Source organism: Arvicanthis niloticus, chromosome 8, assembly GCF_011762505.2.
Source record: "Arvicanthis niloticus isolate mArvNil1 chromosome 8, mArvNil1.pat.X, whole genome shotgun sequence".
Classification (NCBI taxonomy): domain Eukaryota; kingdom Metazoa; phylum Chordata; class Mammalia; order Rodentia; family Muridae; genus Arvicanthis; species Arvicanthis niloticus.
In genome coordinates, this window is record NC_047665.1 from 64,689,551 (window position 1) to 64,702,913 (window position 13,363).

A 13,363-nucleotide genomic window follows, 5' to 3' on the forward strand; every position below is an offset into this window, starting at 1 on the left:
GAAGATGGGATTTAAAAGCCAAAATTCCACTTGCCATCCGCAGGGTCTGATGGACCCAAATCAATAGAGGTCTCCACTGCACTCAGCCACCAAAGTCAGAGGTAATCAGGAGCAAATCAGGAGCAAGCTCTTGAGAAGAACTTGACTGCCTATCTATGAAAGGAAAGTGCTGAATCCCACCATCTCCACCTCACAAATGTGTCCAGGGTCAAGTGCCAGCACAGGAATTCTGAAAACTGCCAAGTAATATATGGATGGGTACAAGGTACTGTTGTCGCTCACTGATGAATAAACTTTCCTCTTTTCACCTTGGTGTGAAAATGTAGGGTTGTCCTCCACCCCCCCCAACCCCAACACAGAAGAATGCCTTAAAGTCACAGTGCAACATGGGGGGCCACTGCATGGAAGGAAGGTGTGTTTCTAACTATTTCTATGTAATATACAGAGAAAACAGGCCAACAGTAGAACAGTTTATCTGAACAATTAATTCTATGCAAGTCAGTCCTTCCTTGGCCAACATAACAGACATAACATTTTAGTGGAAACAAAATATCATGAAAAAAATTCCTTATTGTGCCAACAATTAGCTTCTCAATTAGCTTTCAACTGGATATGCACTAATGGAGAACATTGAGAATATTAAAACAAGCCTTTTCTTAAACCTGATACATTAAAAGCAGTTAGACACCCACTACTCCTATTGGATAATCACATAAATACTTCCCCTTGCTTGCCCACACCCTACATTGGTTTTAGCTCATTGCTGGTGGTGATTTCCTCAAGCTCCTCCAATACTCACCCAAGGTTAAGGTGTTTGAGTTTCTGAAGGCTGCTGATCTGGGTGGGCAGGTCCTCGATCTGGTTATTGAAGAAGTTAAGTACCTCCAAGTTCTTCAGTTCTGCTACATTTGGCGGCACAGCTATAGGGACGGAGAAGCTGCATGTGAATTCAAGGGGCAAAGGATGCTAGCCACACATGTTTCCCTATCAAACGCAAGCAAGGTCAAACCCCAGTGCTGTCCACATACATTTTGTAGGGTTACTTACTTTCATGGGTAAAAATTCTTGACCAGGTGGAAGTTGAAGTGTTTCCCTTTGTGTGATTAGATCAAACTACCTGACAAGACTTGTTTCTGAGGTACAGAGGGGATGAAAACAGAAATGAGGAAGACATGAGCCCCACCCTGTCAGCAGCCTCACAGGGAACAGTACACGGCACACACTTCCACACTGTAACAGCTGAAGTTATTTTCTTCCTTGTGGTTGCCTTGAACTGCCATCTGAAGACAGCTAACCCAATGAAGGAGGATACACTCAAGCTTCTTAAATAACCCCATATCTGAGGAGCTGTCCTTGTTACCATTGACCTCAGTTGCAGCTAAAGCTCAGGCTGAAATCGTACAATACTCAGTGTTCCTCCTTTCTGACTTTTTCCTTTGTGTTTTGATACACACACACACACACACACACACACACACACATTAAATTAACAATTGATCAATACATTCTTACATAAACATTCAAAGAACCCACTCAGTAGTATGTTGTGAACAGAGTGTGCAGCTCACAGATGAAGATATCCACTTGGGACCCACAAGGCATCTCCTTCCCTATAGACTACCATATGAACACAAGTTAAGAGCATCAAAAGTAGAGCCAGCGCTCAGTATCTCTACATTGGGGGCAGAAATGTTGAGTGAACTCGGGGTACACAAAATACAAGCAGCACTTTTTTCCCCTTTCAAATGAAAGAGACATGGTGACCATCTAATTCATACATAAGCTGGGCTTCCTTATTATCAAATCACATCCAGAATTCTCAATCAACCAAAGATCAAAAATATTTACAGAAAATGGTGCATCTGTAATAACCTTACACAGCTGGCTCCCCTTGTCACTACTTCCTAGATGATGCAGTTTAACGAGCATCTACAACCTCTTAGATGCTATACTTCATCTAGCAATGATTCAGAGTGCGTGGCGGATGCGCATAGGTTATGTGCGTATACTGTGCTCTTTTATGTAAGGAGTTAAGAGTCTCTGGATTTTGGTAACCAGGGCTCCTCTAACCAACTCCCAATGACACTGAAGGACAAATGTCCCACTCCAAGTTGGTAGCACAAAGGCTCACACTGATGGAGGGGTGGAGGAGGGAGACTTCAACATATTGTCATTTATCTACCCTACTTGCCATTTAATTTTTCTACAAGCAAACACATGCAGCTTGCCCGTGGTTCATGGGAACTGTACTGCCCAAACTTTCCAGATCACTAAGAATAGCAATGTGGCCTTGAATCCAGAACAAGCAAGTGGGCCACATCTTCTATCAACACATTTCCTTTCCAATCTGCCAGCTCTCCCTTCTCCATCTGCCCCTGAAGGCTGGGAAAGACACTCTACTGACCAGCCTTGCTGCCTCTGGGCTACGTCTAAGCTCAGAACCAGGAGTGTTTGTACTTAGGACACTTGCACAGCTCTATGAGATAGGAATCCAAACAGCCATTTCAAGGCAGGCACTTGGTAACTCCCACGAGAGGTAAAGTGAAGAAGAGGGGTCCAGTGCTAATGCTCGCTCTGAGTCACCGTCTTCAACACTGAGAAATACCCCAGGTATCAATGACCTAATTTCTTTAAAAGGGACTGCTTGGGACAATGAAAAGGACATGCTTTCATTGAAAGGAGGGATATAAAACATAAAGACTGGTGTGTACCAGCGCCATGAACAGGTGGCAGTGGTCCCATGACAAAGTGGGTGGCGATGAGGGGGCCAATATTTTACGAAATAGTCCAGGCTTCCCATTCTGGGAAGAATCCCAGAATGACTTGTGGCTACTAATACAAACGACCATAACTTGAACAGAGCAGCTGCAAAAGCATAGTTTAGGCACATATGCTTTTGTGTAAATAAATGGCATTCCATTCGTATGAGCAATTACTGAGGACACCATCAAACTTTACCCTTCGGGGTCACTTGTTCCCTCCACAGACCAAAGTGAAGGGCAGCTACCAGAGCTCGTCCAGCCCCGAGCTACCACTAAGCCTACACTCACTATAGTGATCTGATTAGCTTGAAGAGCAATAAAGAAAGTAACTGAAACCAAGAGAAAATGATGATCTCAATTTAGCCACAAACCAAGAATAATGTGGCCAGAATTACTGCCGCCTCCCTAAACTTACCCTGCCAATGCAATTAAATGCTGGTCTAAAGGTATCGCCTCTTTGACAGGATGAGAGATTATTTCACTCTCCGTGCTAAAGCAGTCCAATTTAAAACCACCAATTATGTTAAATGTGATTTAGGACTTTGTTTTGTGGACACAAACAATAACCCCACATTCAATTTACCAAACCTCTCTCAGCCTTTGGTGTGCATCTGAATGTGTTGTGTTAAGACTCCATTCGCGCTGAAAGGGGAGGAAAATGAATGCATAGCTAATATTTCCCTGTAAACTACAGATTTTTTTTTATCAGCCACAGTAAAAATAGAAAGAATATAACATTCAAACTTCTCTGGACAGAGGACCATTCATCCAACCAAAATCAAGAGAATGCTAACCATATATGCAGGTGCTCTACCCTTCCATCTAGAATAGTATTTTGTGGATAAAGAAAGCCATCCTATGCTATTTAAAGAAAGAAAGTTATAAAGAAAGGGTTATCGTAATCTAAAGTAGAAATGGAGCCAGCATTTGGAAAGCCAGCTAATCCCAACAAAGCCATGACAAATGTAAAAGGTTAGCAATATAAAATGTGTGGTGAGTAAATCACATGCAATCGTGGCACAGACAACGCAGACTATTATGAAGAGGTGGCTGTAAAATTTCACCCACCAAAAGCCTCTCCTGAAATATTCCAAGGCATCTGTGGGACAGCTCAGCAAAAAATAAGAAAAGGAAAAAGGAAAAAAAATAGCATTTGAAAACATAATTAATGGAGCTGGCAGGATGGCTCAGCAGTTAAAGTCACTTGCCAAGGCTGATGACTTACTTGTATTCAATCCTAGGGGATCCATATGGTGCACGGAGCAACTGACTCCGAGAGGCTATCCTCTGACCTCTACATGTGCACCATAGCATGTGAGTGTGAGCACATGAACACACAAATACACACACACACACACACACAAACTCAGAAACCCTGTGCCATCTACTTGCGAGGTATCTGGTATGTGATCATTGTGTCTATAGACAATGCAGAACTGAGCACACAGAAGCAGTGGAGAAACTGAGGTATCTGATCAAAGGCATCATAGGCTGACTCAGACATTTCCTGACTCTGCCCTGTCCCTACTGTGTGTCTCCTTACTTAACAGACAACCTTTCTGGGCTTCTTTTTCCTTTAAAGTAAAATGAGAAAGATGGATTGTGGTCATTTTAAATGCTCTTCCACCTGCTTTTAACATTTTATGAGTCTAAGACAAGAAGGATTGTTGGAAATCAATGATAACAGATTTAAATAATGCAACACTGGGGTCCCCAATTAGGATGCTCAGTCATGTAGAACTCTGCTTGTCACAACGAACTTAGTAGCATTTTCTGTCTTGTCAGTGACAGTTCTTCTAATTTTGAAACTTCAGTTGCTAAATTTGAGAGAGAGTCCCTGACTGCTCTCTGGGGTTCCTAGGCTCCCAAAGGACACTCAGTGTCAATGGGAAGACCGTGCCACCTCTGGAGACATTTCAGCCCAGCTATTAACCCAGGGCCTGTTTGAGATTACTTTCTGGGGTTCCTAACAATTTCAGACTAACCAACCCAGCACAGCCCTGTCTCTTCCTTCAAGTTTTACTTAATGAAAAACAAAAAACAAAAACCTGAACATTGCCTTAAAGTCTATCTTATATTCTGGCCCAGATTCAACAATTGAGCAAATATTCTCCAAAGTATCCAGAAAGTTACACAAGGGGCCCCGGGTAACTTAAAAAGTCCTATTAGCTTGTCTTTGAGGGACACTATTTTATGAGTCTAAGGTCATCAGGGCCAGCATGGTGTTGTTACACACCTGTAATATGGCACTCAGCGGGCTAAGATGGGAGGGAGGAGGGCAAGTTTAAGAACTACAAAGTGAGTTCCTGGCCACCACAGAACACTTCCTCAGGCAGTTCATACTACACCCCCCGTCTCTACTTCACTTTACAAATCATGGACTAGAGCTCCAACTGCAAGAAATCAGTAACTAGTGCTATTCCTGAGGAAGGATGTGACTCCTAAGAGGACATTCAATCACCATATTTTTAATATTTTTACATATTTTTAATTTTATTTTATGTATATGGGTGTTTTATTTGCATGTATCATGTGCATGCCTGGTATCTGCAGAGGCCAGAGGGGGCATCAGATACCCTGGTGTTATAGTTGTGTCCCTCCATGTTAGAGCTGAGAATCCAACCTGGGTCCTCTGGAAGAGCAGCCAGCACTCTTAACCTCTGAGCCATCTCTCCAGCTTCTCACTATTTTATGTTTTAACAGGCAGAAGCTACACGGCCAATCATTGACTCTGAAGAAGGAGTTTTATTCAATCAGCTGGCAAGAAGCAAACTCCTCCAGCAAAAAGAAAAGTTAGGCAAACTATGTCTACTCTTGGAAGATTCTGTTCTGTGACATAAAATTAGTAATTCTGTGGCTGATAATGTATCTTAAAACACGTTAGGAGTTTATCCACACAGTAAAAATATTTCTCTGGAGCAGGACTGCCCAATGGGTAACCACTGTTTACATGGATGTTTAAAACTAGTTAAATCAAACTGGAAAAAAAAATGTTATGATTAAGATCTCACAGACACAGGTTTTGAGCACTTGGTTCCTGGCTAGTGGCACTGTTCAGGGAGGCTATGGAGTCTTGAGGTGTGGCCTGGTGGCTGGTAAGTCACTAGGAGCAACCCTTGAAGATAACAGACCAGCCCCTGTTTCCAACCCTACTCTCTCTACTTCCTGGTCCACAGCCATGTGAAGTTATGCCATATGTTCTGGGAATCGTGGACTGAGTCATTCCACCAGGCCAACTAGAATAGACTGGAAACCATTAAAACCACATGTCAAAAGAAACGTTTATTCTTTAAGTCACCTCATCAGTACTTTCAGTGTTTGGTCAAATTGGTCAGACCTGAAGAGCTGGACAAGCAGCCCACGTGGCCCGTGGCTTCTACAGGCCTCATTTCCACCTCTACAGAGCATTCTATTGGACAGTGCTACTACTCTAAGGCTGTGGGCTTTAAAACATAGAGTACATATCTCCTATCAAAATATTCACAGACAGGGCAACCAAGATTTATCTCAGTGGTGTGGGGACAGACTTGAAAGCCTGCATTTCTCATGGTTCCATGAAATGCTGAATTTGTAAATATTTCAAAGTCTTGGTAATATCAAGATCATTTCTTCAATACCTATTCCCAATTCACATAGACTGATAGATAGTTATATAAACAATCTTATCCAAATTAAGAGTGAACCCAAGGATTGAGGAAAAGTAGAAAAAGGAAAAAAGATAAAACAACAACAACAAAACCCTTTGGGACAAATCCACCCAACGTGGATGCTACCATGACAACATTTCCAGTCAAGTGCTGCTTCCTCAACAAAGATTTTCCTGGTGAAAACAGCAGGGTAGGTAGGACAGACAACATAAAAAGTCATTGAATATGTCACCCAGGAACAAATCCATCACAAGCAAGTGTGGTCCAGTAGAGACAGACAGGTCAGGTGTTATAGGGCAACATCAGGACTGCACTACACACAGCATGTTGGGTTGTTGAGCGCACATCATACAGACTGGCTTAGGCAGGTTCCACCAGTCCAGAGGCTTTCTGACCAAAAGCATTTGGGCTCACAAAATTAGGAGACAAAACTCTGAAGAGTGACAGGCTCTGGGAACAGTAGGCATCATGCAAAACATAAGGATGGGAGCTCTGCCTAGGTGCAGCCCACGGAGGGGTCAGGAAGCCATGCATTGGTCTTTGGAGCCATATGGTTAGTATCGGCAGTGGTTCTCCTGTAGTTCCAGAAGGGCAGTTAATAGATGGCGTGCTGTGTTAACACCCACGCTGCCAGGAAATCAGAAGCAGCACAGAACGTGGGTTTTCATGAGAAGCAAGGACATGAAATCCAGAGATGACCTCCTCCCAAACCCCCACCACCAAACTTCAGTGTTATGAGAGCTATACTCTGACAACTTTTACAGAAGAAACAAGAGCTGTTTTGAGCTCTAGTGGCTGCTGAGCTGGGATACAAAACCCAACCATCATAGTAGATTCATGGTTCAGCTTTAACTTCCTTTATGGGAAGAATTCACCGATAGAATGCAAATTCCCACAAGGACTCGAAGAGAGAGAACTGGAACAGGCACCTCACAGGGCCAAGAGCCTGCCACAGCCCCCAACAATAACACCCTGGAGGCATCAAAACAGGTTAAAACAAACAGCACTGTTTCAAAAACCATAGCACATTAAAGGTGTGTTGGAGGGGCAGCAAGACTCTTTGGAGGGGTAAAGCACTTGCAGAGAAATCTGAGAGGCTGGGTTAGTCTGATCTTCCCAGAACCCACATAAAGAGAGGAGAGTGCCGACTCTACAAAAGTTGTCCTCTGATCCCCATGCACACTATGGCAAATGCAGCCCAACACACACACACACACACACACACACACAGACATGCATATAGACACAGAGAGATAGAGACACACAGATACACACACAGATATACACACACAGACATATACAGAGACACACACATACACACACACAGAGATGCACACAGACATGCACACACAGAGATGCACCCATGCACACCATGCACACACCCATGCATCATGCATACATACACAGACACACAGAGATACAATACACAGAGACCCACACAGATATACACTCACAGACACACAGACACACACATACAGACACATAAACACACACAGACATACACACAGTTACATACAGACACGCACACACACATACCATGCACACACATACAATAGCCAATAAAAATGTACACATAAGTATTCTGGCTGCTACAATAAATAATGAAAATGTGTGGTCTTTTATTTCTTTACCCTCTAGGTTTTTACAGCCTTTCTTTAAAAGAGTAAAGAGTAGTGAAGAATACTAAGTTAGCTTATCCCTACAACAAAGATAAAGAAATGCTACCAACAACAGTATAGTATGTGAAAATAAGCAAGGCTTCCCATGATATATAACAAACAGGAGGGATACAACCATTCTAGAAAAGATGGACACCTAGCATTGCTCTGACCCGGTACTGTATGGGACAGACATCCCATGGCCGCCATCTTCCTGTAGCCTGAATGAAGCCAACACCACAGCACATGTTTGGAATAGGACTTGGGACATTGCTGGTGAAAGTCAAGTCTTGGGGCTGTCAATCCTCACCCGACACAGCTAGAGACCAGCCCCCGTTCCCACCAGACGCAGTGTCTAGACTCCTTACATCTGTGCTGGCTCCCACAGCAAGGCAAGAATCCTAGCCTTCGGTGCCATTTCAATGACTCCATGTAAAAGAGGGATCGTAACTCTCACATGCAAATAACTATGCTCCTGGGAATTCTATATGCAAATAAAAAAGGTCACTTGCACTTATGGTGATTAATTACCTTTGCTTTCTGGCCAAAAACACAAGGTGAATAATGAAGTAATTATATATTACTGTACGAGTTTGAAATTTGAACTAATCGTGTTCGGCTTCACAGATTTTATGGGATTTCCTCCAACACGGCTATTAAAGCAGCGAATTACAGTAGTTACGGGTTATTTAAAAACATAAAGTTTATGAAACACTGAAGCAAGTTTTCATTTAACAGGTTCTAGATGGCCCTCAAGGTAAAAGTAAAAATTCACCAAGTATCTAAGCCCCCACCTTAATAAAGGCCACCATCTCCCCAAATATTATTAGACATACAGGTAACTAGCAGTTCCACCTGTGGCTAATCAACAAGTATCCGCTGAGCGTGTGTGCCCTTGGGCACACACGTTTCATGGACCTCCTTAGGATTCTGCAACTTAAGTAGTTTTATGAACCACCCCCCAAAATACTGAGTTAATCACCACATAGACCCACAATTGTGTTCTCCCCCCACCAGTTGCAAAGCCAACAATCAGTTATATAAAAATTAGGAGGAAATGGCAACAAACAAGCAATAAAGTGGGTTTGCAATATGAACCCAAACAAGCAAAAATGTATTTCCCTGAGCTATAAAAAGTGTGCATGCACAACCACACGTGATGCCTAAGGAGCGGACGGGCATGAACTGCTGCCCTTCTGAGCAGACACAACTTGGCTGGCGCCTGAAGTCTGCACTGACTTAGCAGAAAAGAAGCGTGTTCCTAATCACATGTGGTTCTGGTTCCCCGACTAACTCAGTCACACATCAGCCGAGAGCTTTGATTTGGTTGTTGGTTGGGACAATCAACATTCAAGGGAGAAGAAACAGCATTGGGAGGTGGGGAGACAAAGTGATATCTAGCGAAAGGGAAGAGCAGGAAAGACATCCTGCTACAAAAAAAAAAAACAAACAAACAAACAAACAAACAAAAACCCCAAACCCTCAAAAGTTTGGAAATACCAACAGAAACAAGAGACAAAAATAAAAAAGACACACGTCTTCCATCAACAGAGGAAGCCAGCCTGGGCTGTATAAAAAGCTGCTTAGCCTCTTTGATGCACATGCTTTATTATATGTAATACACTATAATATAACAATATAGTTAACATAGTGTAGTATGTGAACACATGTATGATCATGTATGTTTATGACAATAAGAGGCAGACAACACTTAAGTCCAACCTTCAGCACATGCTTAGAGCAGTTTGCCCATGTTTCTATCTCTCTTTACAACTGAGACTCGCCACCAAGAGACTGCATGGGGTTGCTTCTCTGCCTATCAGACCATATGTTTAGAGGCAGAGGATGGGGTTACTCCATGAGCAGGGAACAAAGGGGAGGGGAGAAAGGCCAGAGACAGAACGCTACACACAACCCACCCAGTGTAAGCCAGAAAGCTTGCCCTCCAACCTTGGCAATTCCGCCTGGTCTACTGTAAACAAGTAAAGATCCAGAGCCACGGAAATGCTTGGTTCAAAGAGCACCAGGTTTCCCTTGCCTGGGACAGTTAAAGTGCACACATAAATCACTTAGAGAAGCAGTCAGGGGAGATGGGAGTGCAGAGACCCGGGGTGCTGCAGCCTCAGAACCTCTGACTCCAATTATTTAACCACATTAAGTGTAACTCCTCCATTAAGCAGAGGATACAGTTTGATGAATGCTATCTCTTGCCTTGCTTAATTCTCAGTTAACTGCATACGTGTGGTGCTGTCCTTCACAACGGGATGGACTGTGGGGAGCCTTCTGTTTCACACACCACACGGTCACGGTTCATTCTGAGGGAGAGAAGGACTTCATGAAAACAATGGCAGTCCATCTAAGCTTTCCAAAGGATGACAGAGGAGCCCGGACTTCAGAGAGGAAAACAGTAACATAAATAGAAGAAGGAACATACAGGCGAGGAGAAAGGCTACTGAAAATTAAAAGGGAAAAAAAAAATCAAACAAAAGACAGCTCAGACTGAATAGAAGGTCAAAAATCTGTCACGTGATAATTAATCACATCAGGACAAGTCTGTCCTACTTGGTGGAGTGACAGAGAAAGGGAAAGTCGTCACAAGAATTTTATTACTTAAAAATTAATATGTATGTATATATGTATATATGTATAACCACATTCCACTCAAGACTAGGGGTGGGCTATAAGATTATAAATCCTTATTTTAAAATATAAATTCAAGCCAATAAATCACGTGGTGCCTATTGACATTTTTTATACCAGCTTTTCATTCATTTAGAAAAATCATCTTTCTAAAGTTCTGGGGAACTTTCTTCAAGAAACAGCGTCAAGTATATCTGCACTGTGAATACAGCACCACTGACGTTCCAGCCCCGGGGTTTCCAAACCTGAGATGCATGGGCTTAAAGATCTGACGTGTGGGCAGAGCAGGACCCAAGGCCAGTAACATCACAAGCACCATGTATACTTCTGCAGGGATTACACTCACTATTGCTTCGATTCTTAAAACAATAACAACAACAATGACGCTCAATGATTTAAGAATAATTAACAGATCATTTTTTAAAAATGCATAAACCTGTATATTGCACATCCTAGGCTATGTACACACACTTTCTTTGTTCTCTCTCTCTCTCTCTCTCTCTCTCTCTCTCTCTCTCTCTCTCGTGTGTGTGTGTGTGTGTGTGTGTGTGAGTGTGTGTGAGTGTGTGTGTGTGTGTGTGAGTGTGTGTGAGTGTGTGTGTGTGTGTGTGAGTGTGTGTGAGTGTGTGTGTGTGTTTTGTTGTGCTCAATTTAACCTTGGCTGGCTCATCATGGTCCTACGACATCAGGCAACATGATATACATGTTCTTTTTTGCTGTTAAGTCACTTCTGTTTGACAGGCATTCAACTGTGAATAAAAAGAAAACCCTCTTCAAGATCAGCCCCTCGGATGAAAACAGGAAGGTAATTTGGAAGGTAACAGGTTCATCTACACCCTCACTGTCCTCACAGCCTGTCAGATCTCTCCAGCTGACTGATGCCGTCCCGTTTAAAACTATACCACTGGAGAAGTAACGGGAGCTTTCTCCTTAGCATGGATCAGGTCCCAAGAAAAAGGATACCAAAGTAGGCACAAAAAGTAGCTACCAAAAGGACATGGGCTTTCAGCTGAGGATGAGATGTCACGAGAGCCAGCAGCAAGCGAACCACACGGAACATGGTCCGTCAGCCTCGGCTGAGGTACATGGGGGACAATTTCCTTTGACTGCACACAAGGCCTGCGGCCTGACCTGGAGCTGGACCACTCTCACATGGGATGACCTCACACGCCTGCTTACTAAAGCCAAAAGTAACAGCACGTGGCCAACTGCAGGCAATTTTTCAAGGTAACCTGACTATGGGGACCAACAGAGAGATATTGTTTAATTAATAGCTGTCAGGCTCAAAAATACTTTGTGCATACTTCTTCAACTCCAATCTCTCAAACGATGGCACAGTAACAAGCTGATAAATGTGCACTAATTAAAAAAATAAGCTATTGATCAAAGCCTCTGTGTTATAAATACATTTGTGCTCTGTTAAGATGCAAACAGCAAGTTGTTTTGATATTGTCACAAGATAGATTCACGGCATGGGAGATTTATTTTGCATACCCGCCCCCTCACACTTTAATTTCACCCGGGCCCAGAAGCAGGACTCTTTTGCATGGAGGATGACAGCTAGGACATGAAAGGAGATCAAACTGCAGACCTAGGAGCAGCAGGGTCTGGGGAGGGCGTAGAAGGTCATTTTTATGAATTAAGACGGTTAATATTTCTCACTCATCCCAACAATCTATTATGGCTATGAGAAAGGTTTTCAGTTTATCTCATTTTTAAGGCCTGCTCCATTCTCTTCTTTACAGCTGGATCTCGACATTTCAGAATGCTGTATTTTTCTTTTTAATCTTTAGCCTGCTCAGTTCACTTACAATGATACTCGTGGTACATATTCTATTCATGCACATAAAATTTACAAACATTGTCTTAACTCTCTATGTACTCAGAACACGACCCTTCATTATAAACAAACAAACAAAGAGTTGAAATTGCTAAAGAAAATATCCCAGAATTTTCTTGTTCACTATACTGCAGATTCATATCTAAACTCTCACTAATGGGAAATCACTTTCTTTGAAACTCATATTTGGCCCATAATACATGGGTTTACTGCCTAGCCATTTCCAATGCATTAAATGACAAGATAGAGCCCAGAGCTAAGACCCAAAACTGCAGCCATAACTGGCAATATCTCAGGAAAAGCCCCACATGACAGTTAAAAGTTCAAAGCATCCAATCATGTGATTTCACATTCAGTGACACACACTGTCTGAAACAGAGGGCTGCCCAATGATCATAAAGACAAGAGATGCAATCTGTGTTTACTGCTCAAACTGATGGGGGTTCCATGCTTGACCCATAGAAGCCATACAGTGAAAGATGCTGTTGCTTTATTTAAACTGTTTGCAATATCCTCAGATGGATGGTTTTATATACAGAATCACTTTTCAAAATTAAGAAGTTTCATGTTGAAAAGAGATGTTTCCTCACTCATGTTAAAGGTACTCATAACACATAGATCCTTCCTTACACAATGCCATTTGTTAGTACAAATATCAGTGTGAATGTGAGCAAAAGGAATATTTCCCAATTCTAATTGCTATTTGTAAATTAACACTTCATCACAGATGTGTGTGTGTTGAACATCCTGCTATAGAAAAAGTTCAAATACATCCAATACAGAAGAGTGTAGAAAGCAATACATTTCCTTCTGTTT

The 13,363-nt window shown here is 42.5% G+C and overlaps 1 protein-coding gene across 2 annotated transcripts in view; it reads right to left on the reverse strand.

The window, feature by feature from the left end:
* The window catches only part of Rsu1 (Ras suppressor protein 1), a 177,077-nt gene that overhangs the window by 132,096 nt on the left and 31,618 nt on the right, over positions 1-13,363 (reverse strand). For both annotated transcript variants that reach the window (XM_034511072.2, XM_076939509.1), the window contains exon 4: positions 800-920. In XM_034511072.2, the coding sequence (XP_034366963.1) occupies positions 800-920 (121 nt within the window). The remainder of the gene's footprint in view (positions 1-799; positions 921-13,363) is intronic.